The sequence below is a fragment of the Indicator indicator genome, chromosome 29 (genome assembly GCF_027791375.1).
Source record: "Indicator indicator isolate 239-I01 chromosome 29, UM_Iind_1.1, whole genome shotgun sequence".
In the NCBI taxonomy this organism is placed as follows: domain Eukaryota; kingdom Metazoa; phylum Chordata; class Aves; order Piciformes; family Indicatoridae; genus Indicator; species Indicator indicator.
This window is the reverse complement of record NC_072038.1, coordinates 7,443,781-7,456,022: the sequence shown is the minus strand read 5'-3', so window position 1 is coordinate 7,456,022 and position 12,242 is coordinate 7,443,781. Positions and strand designations below refer to the sequence as shown.

Sequence of the window (12,242 nt, the reverse complement as noted above, 5' to 3'; positions counted from 1 at the left end):
CAAGATGAATACTACTTCTCTCTTCCTTAGCTTTTCCTCTCCAAAACCAGGCTGAACACTTCAAGGGGGGAATAAAACAAGAGCAGGACACTGCTTATAGATCTGTTTGCTTCTCTGAGAAGCAGGAGTGGTGAGACAGAGAGCAGCTTCTCATAGGCTTTTACAAGTGGAACAAAGAGACATACTGTTAATGGTGAAGATGCGTTTGATGTCAGGCCACGTAAGCACGTGGTGCAAGATCTCCTCAAAGTCATCCTTAGACTGCCCACTCTTGACTGGCCACAAGTTCACAATAATACTTGATACAAGCTGGCTGAATTTGTCCAGGTTGTAGCGAGAAATCTTCTCAAGGAGATTGCTCTGAGTCTGTAGGAGGCATGCAAGAGAGAAGGGAGGAATGAATGTGTGTTCTGGGTCACATGCTGTATCTGTGTGTCTGACTCAGGATCAGGCACTGATGGCAGCAGGTCACACCTCCAGTGCTGAATCTCACAGAATCACAAAATCATAGAATGTCAGGGGCTGGAAGGGACCTCCAGAGATCGTCTAAGTTCAACCCCCCTGCCAAAGGAAGATCACCAAGGGCAGGCTGCATAGGAACACATCCAGGTGGGTTTTAAAAGTCTCCAGAGACTTTTAAAAGAGAGTCCACAACCTCTCTGGGCAGCCTGTTCCAGTGGTCTGTCACCCTCACAGTAAAGAAGTTTCTCCTCATGATGAGGTGGATCCTCCTGGGTTCCAGCTTGTAACCATTGTTCCTTGTCCTATCACTGGGCACCACCAAAAGAGCCTAACACCTGCACCTTGACACCCACCCCTCAAATATTTATAGACATTCATAAGATCCTTTCTCTTCTCAAGACTAAACAGCCCCAGGTCTCTCAGTCTTGCTTCATAGGAGAGATATTCAAGTCTCCCAATCATCCTTGTAGCTCTCCATTGGGAGTCTCTCCAGCAGATCCCTGTCTCTTGAACGGGGGAACCCAAAACTGGACACAGTATTCCAGGTATGATCTCACCAGGGCAGAGTACAGGGGGAGGAGAACCTCCCTAGACCTGCTGGACAGACTTTTCTTAATGCACCCCAGGAGACACATTCCAAAAGCAAGCTGTATGAAATGACTACCTCCAGAAGCCATGATGGCAAAAGTATTAGAAGTACCTTTCATAGAATCAAAGAATGGTTTGGGTTGGAAGGGACCTCTAAAGGTCATCATGGATCCTTTGTAAGTGAATCCTCATTTCCTGATCTGTCAGTATTTTTTTTTCATTGGTTTAACCAACAGCCAACCAACCCACAGCAACTCAAGCAATCAGAGAGTGCATGTACAACTCTCTTCCATCACAGTGCCCATCCCTACACTATGAGACAGGATTTCTATGCAACAAAAAATTTGGCTTTCCACCTTGGGTGGAAATACAATACCTGGCAAGCTGCAGTGACAGCTTCTGTGGCACAATCACAGAAACACCAAACAATGGAAGAGTTACGTTGGTCAGATCTGATGTTCAGACTGCAGTAGACTAAGACTTGATTAGCTGGAGGCTCCTATGGGGCAAAAAGGAGATTTCTTAGTTTCCAAAGTGTTTCTTCTTCTTCTGATAGCATGAAGGAGTGCTGCTATTAAGACAATAAAAGCAATTAAGTAACAAATAATTAAGTTTCCTAGTGGAACCAAGCATTCAAATCACTTCTCAGAGCCTGGAGGAGAGGAGACAAAAATAAATGCTTGGAAAACGTTTTAGATTGTTTCCACCTGAAAATGTGTGATTCCTTCATATGCATCTCTCCAAGCCAAGCTTCCACCAGGAAATATTTGTCTCCTCATTACACCATCACAACCAATGGCTTAAAGAATTCTGCAACCTACTTAGGAGATGAGGAGGGATTCTAGAAGGAGCCTATACATCTGGGTGTGCATTTGGGAGCCTGACCAACCCAATTCCTGTACAAAGAATGAAAAGAGACAAGCACCAACTTTGTTTCTTTAAGTCCTTGGGTGTTTCCACCCAGTGCTTCTGAAAACTGTAGGGCTGGTAATTGCTTGAAATGTGCAATTTCCTTGAAAGCAGGATATCAGTCACTGCTAGAAGGGGGTCAGCACTGTGGCCAGGCTAGCAGGCCTCTGACACCAAGGACATTTTCATGTCCAATTTTTGAGCCTCCAGAACACGGTTAATCAACAGAAATGGCAATTTTTATGACCAAAGCCATAGTGTTTTCATCTACCCATTCAAGCTCTAGAAGCTTTTCTCTAAGCACAGCAGAAGACTGTCTGTCCACAGTGACTGCCTGCAGTCCCCACTACCTGCTGAATCCTTCTCTTCAAATCTCCAAGTAAAGTCTCCTTCCACTTTGCAGTGAACTGTTCATCTGGAAAGCTGATCTCCACAAATCCATGCCAGGCCTGCAGGTGAGAAGCAAACAAACCCAAAGCACTAAGTGCTGAGATTTAACATACAAATAAGGAAATTAAAGAAAAAAAAAACCAAACCAAAACTATGCTGATGAGGGACATCCTTAGACAGGCTGCAGGTCTTTCAGATTCATAGACAGGTCCCTTCCAACCCAAACCAGAGATCATCCAGTTCCAACCACACTGCCATAGGCAGGGACATCTTCCCCTAGACCAGGTTGCTCCAGGCCTCATCCAACCTGACCTTGAACACTTCCAGGGATGTTTCCATCCAGAAGAAAAAGGAGCACTCCCAGAGCTGCAAAAGGCAGCATTTAAGCCCAAACAGCATCAAAATTTCTCAGTTGCTAAAGGAGACACTTGGATAAACCACTTCCACCTTGGTGGTAGAAACAATCCCAGAAGAGCTCTGTGAGCAGAGCAAGTCAGGCTGTAAAGAGTTGCTCTCCACTCTGCCTGTCAAAGGCAATGCCTCTTGGACCACCAGATAAAAAGGAGGAAGGGAGCAGAGCAGCAGCAGTAACAGCCCTTTGCTTTGCAGCCAACAGTGTTTAAAGCAAGGTAGCTTCTCAGCTTGTAGTCTGGTACTGCCTGTCCCAAACTCCTCACCTAGCCACAGCAGCTACACATCAAAGAGCTATTAGACTCAAGACTAGCTGGTTAAGCTACAGTAAAACTTCTTTATATTCATATTATTAGAAAATTACAAACCTGAAGTTCCCAATCAAAAGAGAATCTCACAGGCTCCAGGCTGCATAACAACTTCTGGTTTAAAGTATTTCTGAACCAGTTTCGAGTCTCTGTCAGAGCTTGAGTGAACACATCTCTCACTGGAACTTCCTGCACAGCATCTCCTGGGATCTGCCCCACACAGAGGATTAAAACCAAGCCCAACCCCAACCCACAACAGAAACAAACCACAACAAGCAAAACCAAACCAACGAACCCACAAAAAGCCCAAACAGTTGAAGCAGGAGAGCAAAAGTACAACTGATTTGAATATTCCCCAAAGAGAAAGCCCAAACACATCTAAAGCACAAACCATGGCCAGCACCAGGAGCTCCACCCACCACTACTTGAACAAAGGATAGAGGGAGGCTGGGGAAATGCAATGCTTAAGAACTCTTATTGCAGGAGTCAAGACAACATATGGTTATGAGAAAACAAACAAACAACAAAAACAAACCCAGACATAAACCCCCTGACAGCCAACCTAGGCATCTGACTTTGTTTTCATTAAGAATCAAGATCATTAAAATGATTTCACGACTGTTTCCAAGTACCACAACCTTGGCTAATTTAGGGTATGAAGCTTCCCAGATTGAGAATGGATATGATCTAAACCCAGTCTGTCACACTTTTTTTTTTTTTTGTAAGGCTTCTAGAGATCTGGCTCATAGCAACCCAAGAGTGGCTACTTGCTACTTACCACTGCAGGCTGGAGCTTGGCGACCTTCGAAATCATCATGGCAGTAGAAATCTGAATCAAGAACCATTCCCCATGCTTTGTGTACTTGCAAGCCCTTTGGTGTATCTTGAGGCAGCAGGTCAGGCAGGACTGCCAATAACGAGCTTCCAGAGCACTGCAGGCCAGGAATAAAGACAAAAAAAAAAAAAATTCTTCTCTGCTCAGAATGGGGAGAAAAATAAATATACACCCCCCACACACACCAAATTCAATACAGTGCAGCAACTAACCAGCCCTCCCCAGGATGGACTGAAGAAAGAGATTGCTGCCTGGCAGAAGGATAGAAATACAGAATTCTTTCATTCCTCTAGATTTCAATGTATATGTTCAAGCCACAAGCATCACCACAGCCCACAGGTCTGGTGTAAATAAGAAGGATGATCTCACAGAAGTACACTTCAGTTACCTGGCCTGTTTCTCATCCAGGCTACACAGGACCGTCTTTAGAAGGCTCTCTATTACCTAAGAATGAAAAAGACAAAACTATTAAACTGTGGAAAGACCTTACAGAAGGTCTTCATTGAGAAGAAAGCTCATTACAGAAGGCTCATTAAGTTGAGGGGGATGATGTGAAAGAAGGATTTCAGTGAACTTCTTTGCCCTCTCCAACACCTTTACAAATATGGTCTAAAGTTGCAATAATTATGTGCTGCATGTCAGAGTCAACATCCACATAAAACAGTATTTGTGCAGACAAAACCTGCACTTCTTACAATCTAAGGGTTTAGAATTTATTATCATTAGCCACAATGTCCAGTTCCTGCTGCCCTCACACACATACATGTTGCTGTGTTTTCACAACAGGCAAGAAAAATCTCACTGCAGCAGCAGCAACTTGCCCCCAAGAGCTGTGAAGAATTCAGCAGCCATCTAAGGATCTCAGCAGTAAAATATTTGCCATCAATGACTAGAGCAAATCCAGATAAGCAGACCCTTCTCTCATCAATGCCAGCAACATTTTTGGGTACAGATAAGCCCTCCTCTCTTCTCAGGAACCTCCTACTTCAGAGCAACCATTTTTGCTTTTAGTTAAGTTTGAAGTTCTTTGTGCTCTGACCTGCTACCAGCCACACTGCCTTCAGCACAGATCAGTTCTGCTAAAGACACTACAGCCCAGTCTCAGCCTTCATCCCTTAGCTTTACCAGCTGCCAGAAAACAAACCTCAAAGCTGTTCCTCAAGAAGTCAGTGTCCTCCAATCTGTAAAAAACAGCTTGAAGAGTAGCTAACAAATCACTGGAGAAATCATGGATAAATTCAGCCAGGCTCTTCAGGGGCAGCACAGACATCCAGGACTTGACCAGAAGCTTATCGAACTTCATCAAATATTTCTTTTCTTTCATTAGTTTTAGTAGGGTGTGCCTGGAAGGAAAACAAACCAAAAATCTTCCCATTTTCAAGCTACTTAAGGCCAAGAGCTTGTCCAGAGAAGACTCAGTCTCACTCCCATGCTTTTTTCATTTATGGCTGAAGAAGACCCCAAGACCCCAAGACCCAGTGATCACAGAAGCAGTATCAAACTGCTGAGCAGAAGGACCCGAGGAAGATAAACTCCCAGGTCTTGCTCTGATTCTGCACAACCCATCATGAACTGTTTTAACTCACATCAGGCAGCACCAACTCTGCAAGCTGCTCCACAGCTTGCAGAACTAAGGGTGTTCTTTGTGTCTGAAAGGTAACAGTGCACAGCTTTGCTACACATCCTCATCTCTGAGCAACCCCCAGGTCTGTCTTTGTAGAGCCCAAAGGCCCACCACCAGCACACTCTGTTCCTTACTTGTTAAAAACAAGGGAGAAAAGGCAAGGTGATCCCCACCAACTACAGTGTCAAGGCACTGGATAGAATCAGCAGTTCTGTAAAACTCACCTATCTTGCTCCTTCCTCATTTCAGCAAATGGAAGACCTTCCAGCCCTGCCCAGGTGTCTTCTCCTGTCAGGAACTCATCGTACTGCGAAGGACCAGCAAAGAAATGCAGAAGAGGAAGAATCCATACCCACTCATCTACTTGGTCATCAATGCAGAAGGTGCACAGGAGTACCAGCTGAACCTCCAGACTAAAACACAAAACCAAACACACCAAACAGTCAAATATAAACCAAAACATGCACACAGAGTAAAGGAATGGGTTTTTACAGGGCACAAGAAAAGTCCTCGGTGGGGGAGTAACTAAAGGGCAAGTGCCAGGAGGATGGAGCCAGACTCTTCTCAGTTGTGCCCAGTGACACAAGGGGCAACAGACAAACTGGAACACAGGAGGTTCTAAATAAGGAAGAAGTTCTTCACTTTGAGGGTTACAGAGCACAGGAAAGGGCTACCACACTCACTGACTCTGGAAGCCTTCAAAACCCACCTGGACATGTTCCTAGGTGATTTACTCTGGGTGGTCCTGCTCTAGCAGGAAGGGGCAGACCAGATGATCTTCAGAGGTCCCTTCCAATTCCTACCATTCTGTGATCTCAATCTCACTGTGTATCTTCCAGTAATTTCTAAGTTGTTATTTTAGCTCAATCTTATCTTGATTGAAGAAAGTGTATGGTAAAAAATTAAGACTCAAAGCTGTCCTCTTACTTGAATCTCTCTGCACAACCCCTACTAATGCAGCAATACTTTGACTGCAGTCTCCATGTGAGCCCCCCTCAGTCAGATGACCTGGATGCACTAGAGACAATTTTTGGCCTCTTTAGCTGAGCTGAAGTAATACAAAGGTCTACAAAAGGAAACTTAATGGCTGCAGCTGTAGAAGGGGAAACCTAGAAATCAAAGTGCCAGATAAGCAGGTACACTGAGGAAAAATTGGGAAAAAAATTAAAGATACATTTAAAAATAATAAAAAAAACAGATGTCTAATGATACACATCAGAGGACAAGAGGAATCCAAACTCAGCATTTAAATTTAAAATGAGTAAACACATGACCACAGGAAATCACAGAATGTTAGGGGGTGGAAAGGACCTCAACGGATCAAGTTCAACCCCCAAGCTGAAGCAGGGTAACCTAGAACAGGTCACACAGGAATGCATCCAGGCAGGTTTTGAATGTCTCCAGAGAAGGAGGCTCCACAACCTCTCTGGGCAGCCCATTGTAATGTTTTGTCACCCTCACAGGGAAAAAGTTCTTCCTTATGTTCATACAGAACCTCCTCTGCTCCAGCTTTTACCTTTTGCCTCTTGTCCTACCATTGGACATCACTGAGCAGAGCCTGGCCCTGTCCTCCCAATACTGCCCTTCACATCCTTATCAACATAAATGAGGTCACCTCTCAGTCTCCTCCTCTCCAAGCCAAAGAGCTCCAACTCCCTCAGCTTTTCCTCAGAAGGGAGATGTTCTACTCCATCTTTGTGGCTCTGCACTGAACTCCTTCAAGCAGTTCTCAGAGGTCCTCCTTGAACTGAGGGGTCCAGGACTGGGCACAATATTCCAGATGTGGCCTCACCAGGGCAGATTAGAGGGGGAGGAGACCCTCTCTGGACCTACTCACTCTTCTAATCCACCCCAGAATGCCACTGGCCTTCTTGGCCATAAGGACACATTGCTGGCTCATGGTGGATGATGAGTTTGCAAGCAGGAAGAGCAAATGGTAGAAAATGCTTGACAGAAAAGGATAATAAATAAGAGTTTCACTCAATCTACTACTCTGGCAACAGTGACAAGTTGCAATGAAAGGAAATCCTGTCTGGACAAAAGGAAAGCTTTTTTTTTTTTTTCCACATCAAGAAAGATTTCTGACTGTAAGAGAGCCCCCAAGAGGTTGTGCAATCTTCATCCTTGGAGGTTTTCAGAACTCAACTGCCTGGGTGTTAGCCCTGCTTTGAGAAGGGAGCTGGAGCAAAGACCTCCAAAAATCCCCTCAAACCTGAATTTTTCTGATTGTTTGACACTAGAGAGCTGAATCCCTTAGTATTTTTAACTCACAGGGTGCTACACTTGCAGCCAAACCAGCCCAGTAAGGTCACCTTGAAAGTGCTCCAGTAACATACATACATACCTAGGAAGTGCTGCAAAAGCCTTTTTGACATGATGAAGGTCATCCTGAATGGCTTGTTCTGACACCTCATCCAAGCACAATAATCTACACAGGCCAGCCAGGCAATCTTTTGATAATGGAATGCCATTTCCATTAATTACTGTGAAAATGGTGAACCCCAGAGCCAGTTTACTTTTTACTACTATGCCCTCCTGTGGGGCTTTTGCATCTTCTGTTGCAATGAAAGGAAGAGCTATTTTCGTCATGTAATCTAGTAGCAACTCATTCACCTAGGATAAAGAAACAAACCAACCACAGCATTAGTTCCCCAATCAATCTTTTTCTTCTGAAGCCATTTTCTCCTGCCAGTTAAGAGCAAAGACACTTGATGCCCTGGTACACCCCACGGCACCATGCTTGGACCAGGATCTAAGCACATGTGGTACTGACCACCACCAGAGCATCAGGGGTAGCATCTCAGCATGTAGACTTGGTGCTGGGTTTGGTGCCCCTCTCTGTGATACTTAGCTCATACCACTCAGTTACTGCTGCACCTTCCCAAGCTCAGGAAAGCTAGGGAGTGTCACAGGACCAGGGCAGGGTTGCCTTGGGAAGGCAACCAGGGAGCTGAGAGTTGTACACTCAACACTGCCTTGTGGCACCATTGTATGACACAAGCAGATTCCAGCTTCTCAGTGGACTCAGGCTTCCTGAGAGTCAGCAAAGGAAGACAGACTTCTGTCCTTACCCACAACCCTCAACAGCTACTCTGAAACCATGGCCAGAGGGTTTACAGTACTATGGTGCTTGGTGATACCAAAATCACCCTTCTGAAAGGCAGTAGTGCCATGGAACACCAGTGGGCTCTGCTGAGCTGGGCAGGTATGCCATCTTGTGGCCTCTCCTGCATTACCAGGAAGACAGAGGCTGTGGAGCCAGAAACTTGCAGCCCTAACAGTGGTCTGAAGCCTCAAAAAAGACAACACAACATTTCTGCCGTATTTCATCATTATGCCAGGTAAGAAATTCAGGACTCCTGAAGCCCTGTCTGCATCACTGCTGAGACCTGGAGGAGCTCATCTCAAAGAACAGGCAGGTATGGAGTCAAAGTTGAGGGCAGATCAGTTGGTGACAGGGTGACCATCAGCAAAACTGAAGTGCCAAGCTTAGGAAATTAACAACCAGCCACAAAACCCACTCAGGAAATCACCACATCACAGCTCTGCTGCTGACCAATAGAGCATATTCAGAAGGGAACCTAAATTGCAGAAGGTATGACTTAAGCTCCCAGGGCAGACAGTGGCAGGCACCCCAAAAGGATCTCCACTGGCTCAGTCACCCCTCAACTTTTTTGACTGGAAAAACAAAATTGAACACATCAAGGAGCACAGCAAAACTGAAGTTCAGTGTTTAGTAACTGAACATCTGCTTTCTAGCATGGGTTACAGGAGAACAGATCACCTCCTCTCTGCCAAAGCCTAGCTCTCTCCATGGTGTTAGGTAGCCATCAAATACAACTGGGTGTGCTGTCACAAAGTAGAACTGCTTCAGCTGTATGAGGAAGTTTCTCAGGTTGTTGGCATTCCAGGTTCCAAGAATGCTGAAGATGTTCTCTATCATAACACTGGCAGCGATCTTCTTCCCTTCCACCACCTCCTTGTTTTTATCACGAAAAACTGTGTGCTTAATGTTTTTTATCATAGAAGGCTCTGCACACACGATATCATCGTACTGATGCCATTCTGGAATAAGGAACACAGAGCAGAACACAGAAAATCACCATCATAGGATGTTAGGATTTGGAAGGGCCCTCAAAAGATCAAGTTCAACCCCTCTGCCAGAGCAGGATCACCTCGAGCAGGTCACACAGGAACATGTCCAGGCAGGTTTTGAGTGTCTCCAGAGATGGAGACTCCACAACCTCTCTGGGCAGCCTGTTCCAGGGCTCTGTCACCCTCACAGTGAAAAAGTTTTTACTTATGTTCATACAGAATCTCCTCTGCTCCAGCTTTTACCTGTTGCCCCTTGTCTTATCATTGGACATCACTGAGCAGAGCCTGGCTCTGTTCTCCTGATGCTGTTCTTCACATCTTTACCAACATGAATGAGATCACCTCTCAGTCTCCTCCTCTCCAAACTAAAGAGCCCTAGCTCCCTCTGCCTTTCCTCTGAAAGGAGATGTTCTACTCCATCATCTTTGTGGCTCTGCACTGGACTCCTTCAAGCAGTTCCCAGCTTGAAGTGAGGGGCCCAGAACTGGATACAATATTCCAGATATGGCCTCACCAATGCAGAGTAGAAGGGGTGGAGAACCTCTTTTGACCTACTAGCCATACCCCTTCTAATCCACCCCAGGATGCCATTGGCCTTCTTGGCCAATTGATGGTTCATGACCATCCTGTTGTGTACCAGGACTCCAAAGTCCTTTTACCCAGATCAAAACCAGACATTTGCACAATGCCTTCACTTTCAGCTGTCTACAGAAAAAAAAAAAACCACTGACCCATTAAGCTTCCAGCTTCAAGCCGTACTGTCTAGTAATGCTAGTCCATATGAAGTTAGAGATCACCCCATCAAAAAAAAACAAAACCAAAACCAAACAACCCCAAACAAAACCCAAAACACAAAAACCCCAACAAGCAAACATGGATCATCCAGTCAGAAAAGCTCACCTCCATTGTTGAGCAAGCAGTCTCTTATGACTAAACAACGATTCACAAAATGTGTTATTTCTGGGCGCTTGTAAATAAATTCATACTTCCCTTTGTCACAGGAAACCCAATATTTGTAAGGAATGTTCCTATTAATAACTTCTTTTGCAAGAGTTACAGTGCCTTCAATGAGGTATCCATGTTTTCCTAGATCCCTACAAAACACAGCAAAAGAGGGCAAAGGACACATCAGCTGATCTGTAGACCTCCTTTTCCACACACTGCTTCATTTTGAATAGGAATGGTCACAGGATCACAGGATGTTAGGGGTTGGAAAGGACCTACAAATATCATTGAGTCCAACCCTCCCTGCCAGAGCAGGATGATAGAATCTAGCACAAGTTGCACAGGAACACATCCAGATGGGTCTTGAAAGTCTCCAGAGTAGGAGGCTCCACAACAACCACCAGCAATAGTGATTATTCATTCACGCTGAAAGGTTTAGAACAGTTACCACCCACTATGAAAATTTTTTGCAGCAATACCCATCCTGATGGACAGGACACAGTGATACTACATGAGGCAGCAAACTGCATCCTGTTCTCCAGAGCCAAAACACTCCTGTGCTTCTCCATGACTCAGGAGGGTACTTACTTGGTGCAGTGCAACTCACAAACATTGTCCTTCCAGTCTTCATAGGGAGAAATACCTTCAGCCCTGATGAAGACTCTGTGGATCTCAGGGTTCAGTTTGAAGTCTTTGGATAATACTGCATGGAAATATACTGTGACACCATCACCTCGCCCCACCGGGCTGCAAGAAAGAATTAGGTGGAAAATAGAAAGAAATTTCTACTTTTTTTTTTTCCCAATTAGACAAGCCATTATAAACCACAAATAAGACCTGTGCCACTAGCTTACTGGATGCAAGACCCAAAAACTCTGTCAGCAGTTCACTCAGACTGATGGGCTTAGTGTAAAGGCTTGTACAAAAAGGAAAAGGCAGCAGGAAATGCTCTGGCCATGTGCACCTGGGTCACTTGGTTTGTTGTTGTACATTACCCAGTACATGACCTTGCTGAGCTCCCAGTTAAGCACTGGCTCCCTTTTCCATGAGCAGTAGTTTACCTCAGATTTAAGGCACATCTATTTCCATGTGTCCAATATACATTCTGACCCAATCTTAATACTTCAATCCCCTGCCACAGTCTGTAGTCCTCTAGTACTCCTCACACCAAATCCTGGAAGTGAAGAATGCTGGAGAGGAGCCAGGGTGTTCCCACCTTTTTATCTTATCCACAGGTTTCTGTTTTGCTTTTTGCTTTTTGTCCTTCTGACTGTCGGTTACAGCTGAAGCATCATCCTTTCCAGCCAGCTCAGGTGCTCTGGTCTCACTTGGCTTCACAGTTACTTCACACACTTTCTCATTTGCAGTCTTCTTTTTCAATTCTGTGTCCTCACTCTGCAGCAGGAAGACAGACAATGCCCAGTGAAACAGAAGACACACAGGGAAATAACCAACATCTCTTCAGACAGCTGGGAATATCCAGAAATCACAGCAAACCAGCTAGCTTCATACTTCTGCCAATGCTAAGCCCTCCCACAGAGAAGCTACTGATTAAGGCAATGCATGGATTGCAAGAGAAATCCAGCCCAAACATCAGTAAGAAGTCAGGTCAGTAAGGCACAGGTCCCCAGAAGATGGGGCATAAAGAAAATGAAATATAACAGATGGCAATGTA

At 45.0% G+C, this 12,242-nt stretch overlaps 1 protein-coding gene across 1 annotated transcript in view; it reads right to left on the bottom strand.

The window, feature by feature from the left end:
* RNF213 (ring finger protein 213) overlaps nt 1-12,242 on the bottom strand; it is a 54,884-nt gene that overhangs the window by 38,991 nt on the left and 3,651 nt on the right. Inside the window, exons 4-16 of the mRNA XM_054394072.1 lie at nt 11,784-11,962; nt 11,156-11,314; nt 10,523-10,716; nt 9,312-9,592; nt 7,872-8,140; nt 5,752-5,940; nt 5,048-5,246; nt 4,292-4,347; nt 3,847-4,000; nt 3,129-3,278; nt 2,310-2,408; nt 1,427-1,549; nt 186-366 (exon numbers count right to left, since the gene is read on the bottom strand). Of these exons, the coding sequence (XP_054250047.1) occupies nt 186-366; nt 1,427-1,549; nt 2,310-2,408; nt 3,129-3,278; nt 3,847-4,000; nt 4,292-4,347; nt 5,048-5,246; nt 5,752-5,940; nt 7,872-8,140; nt 9,312-9,592; nt 10,523-10,716; nt 11,156-11,314; nt 11,784-11,962 (2,233 nt within the window). The remainder of the gene's footprint in view (nt 1-185; nt 367-1,426; nt 1,550-2,309; nt 2,409-3,128; nt 3,279-3,846; nt 4,001-4,291; nt 4,348-5,047; nt 5,247-5,751; nt 5,941-7,871; nt 8,141-9,311; nt 9,593-10,522; nt 10,717-11,155; nt 11,315-11,783; nt 11,963-12,242) is intronic.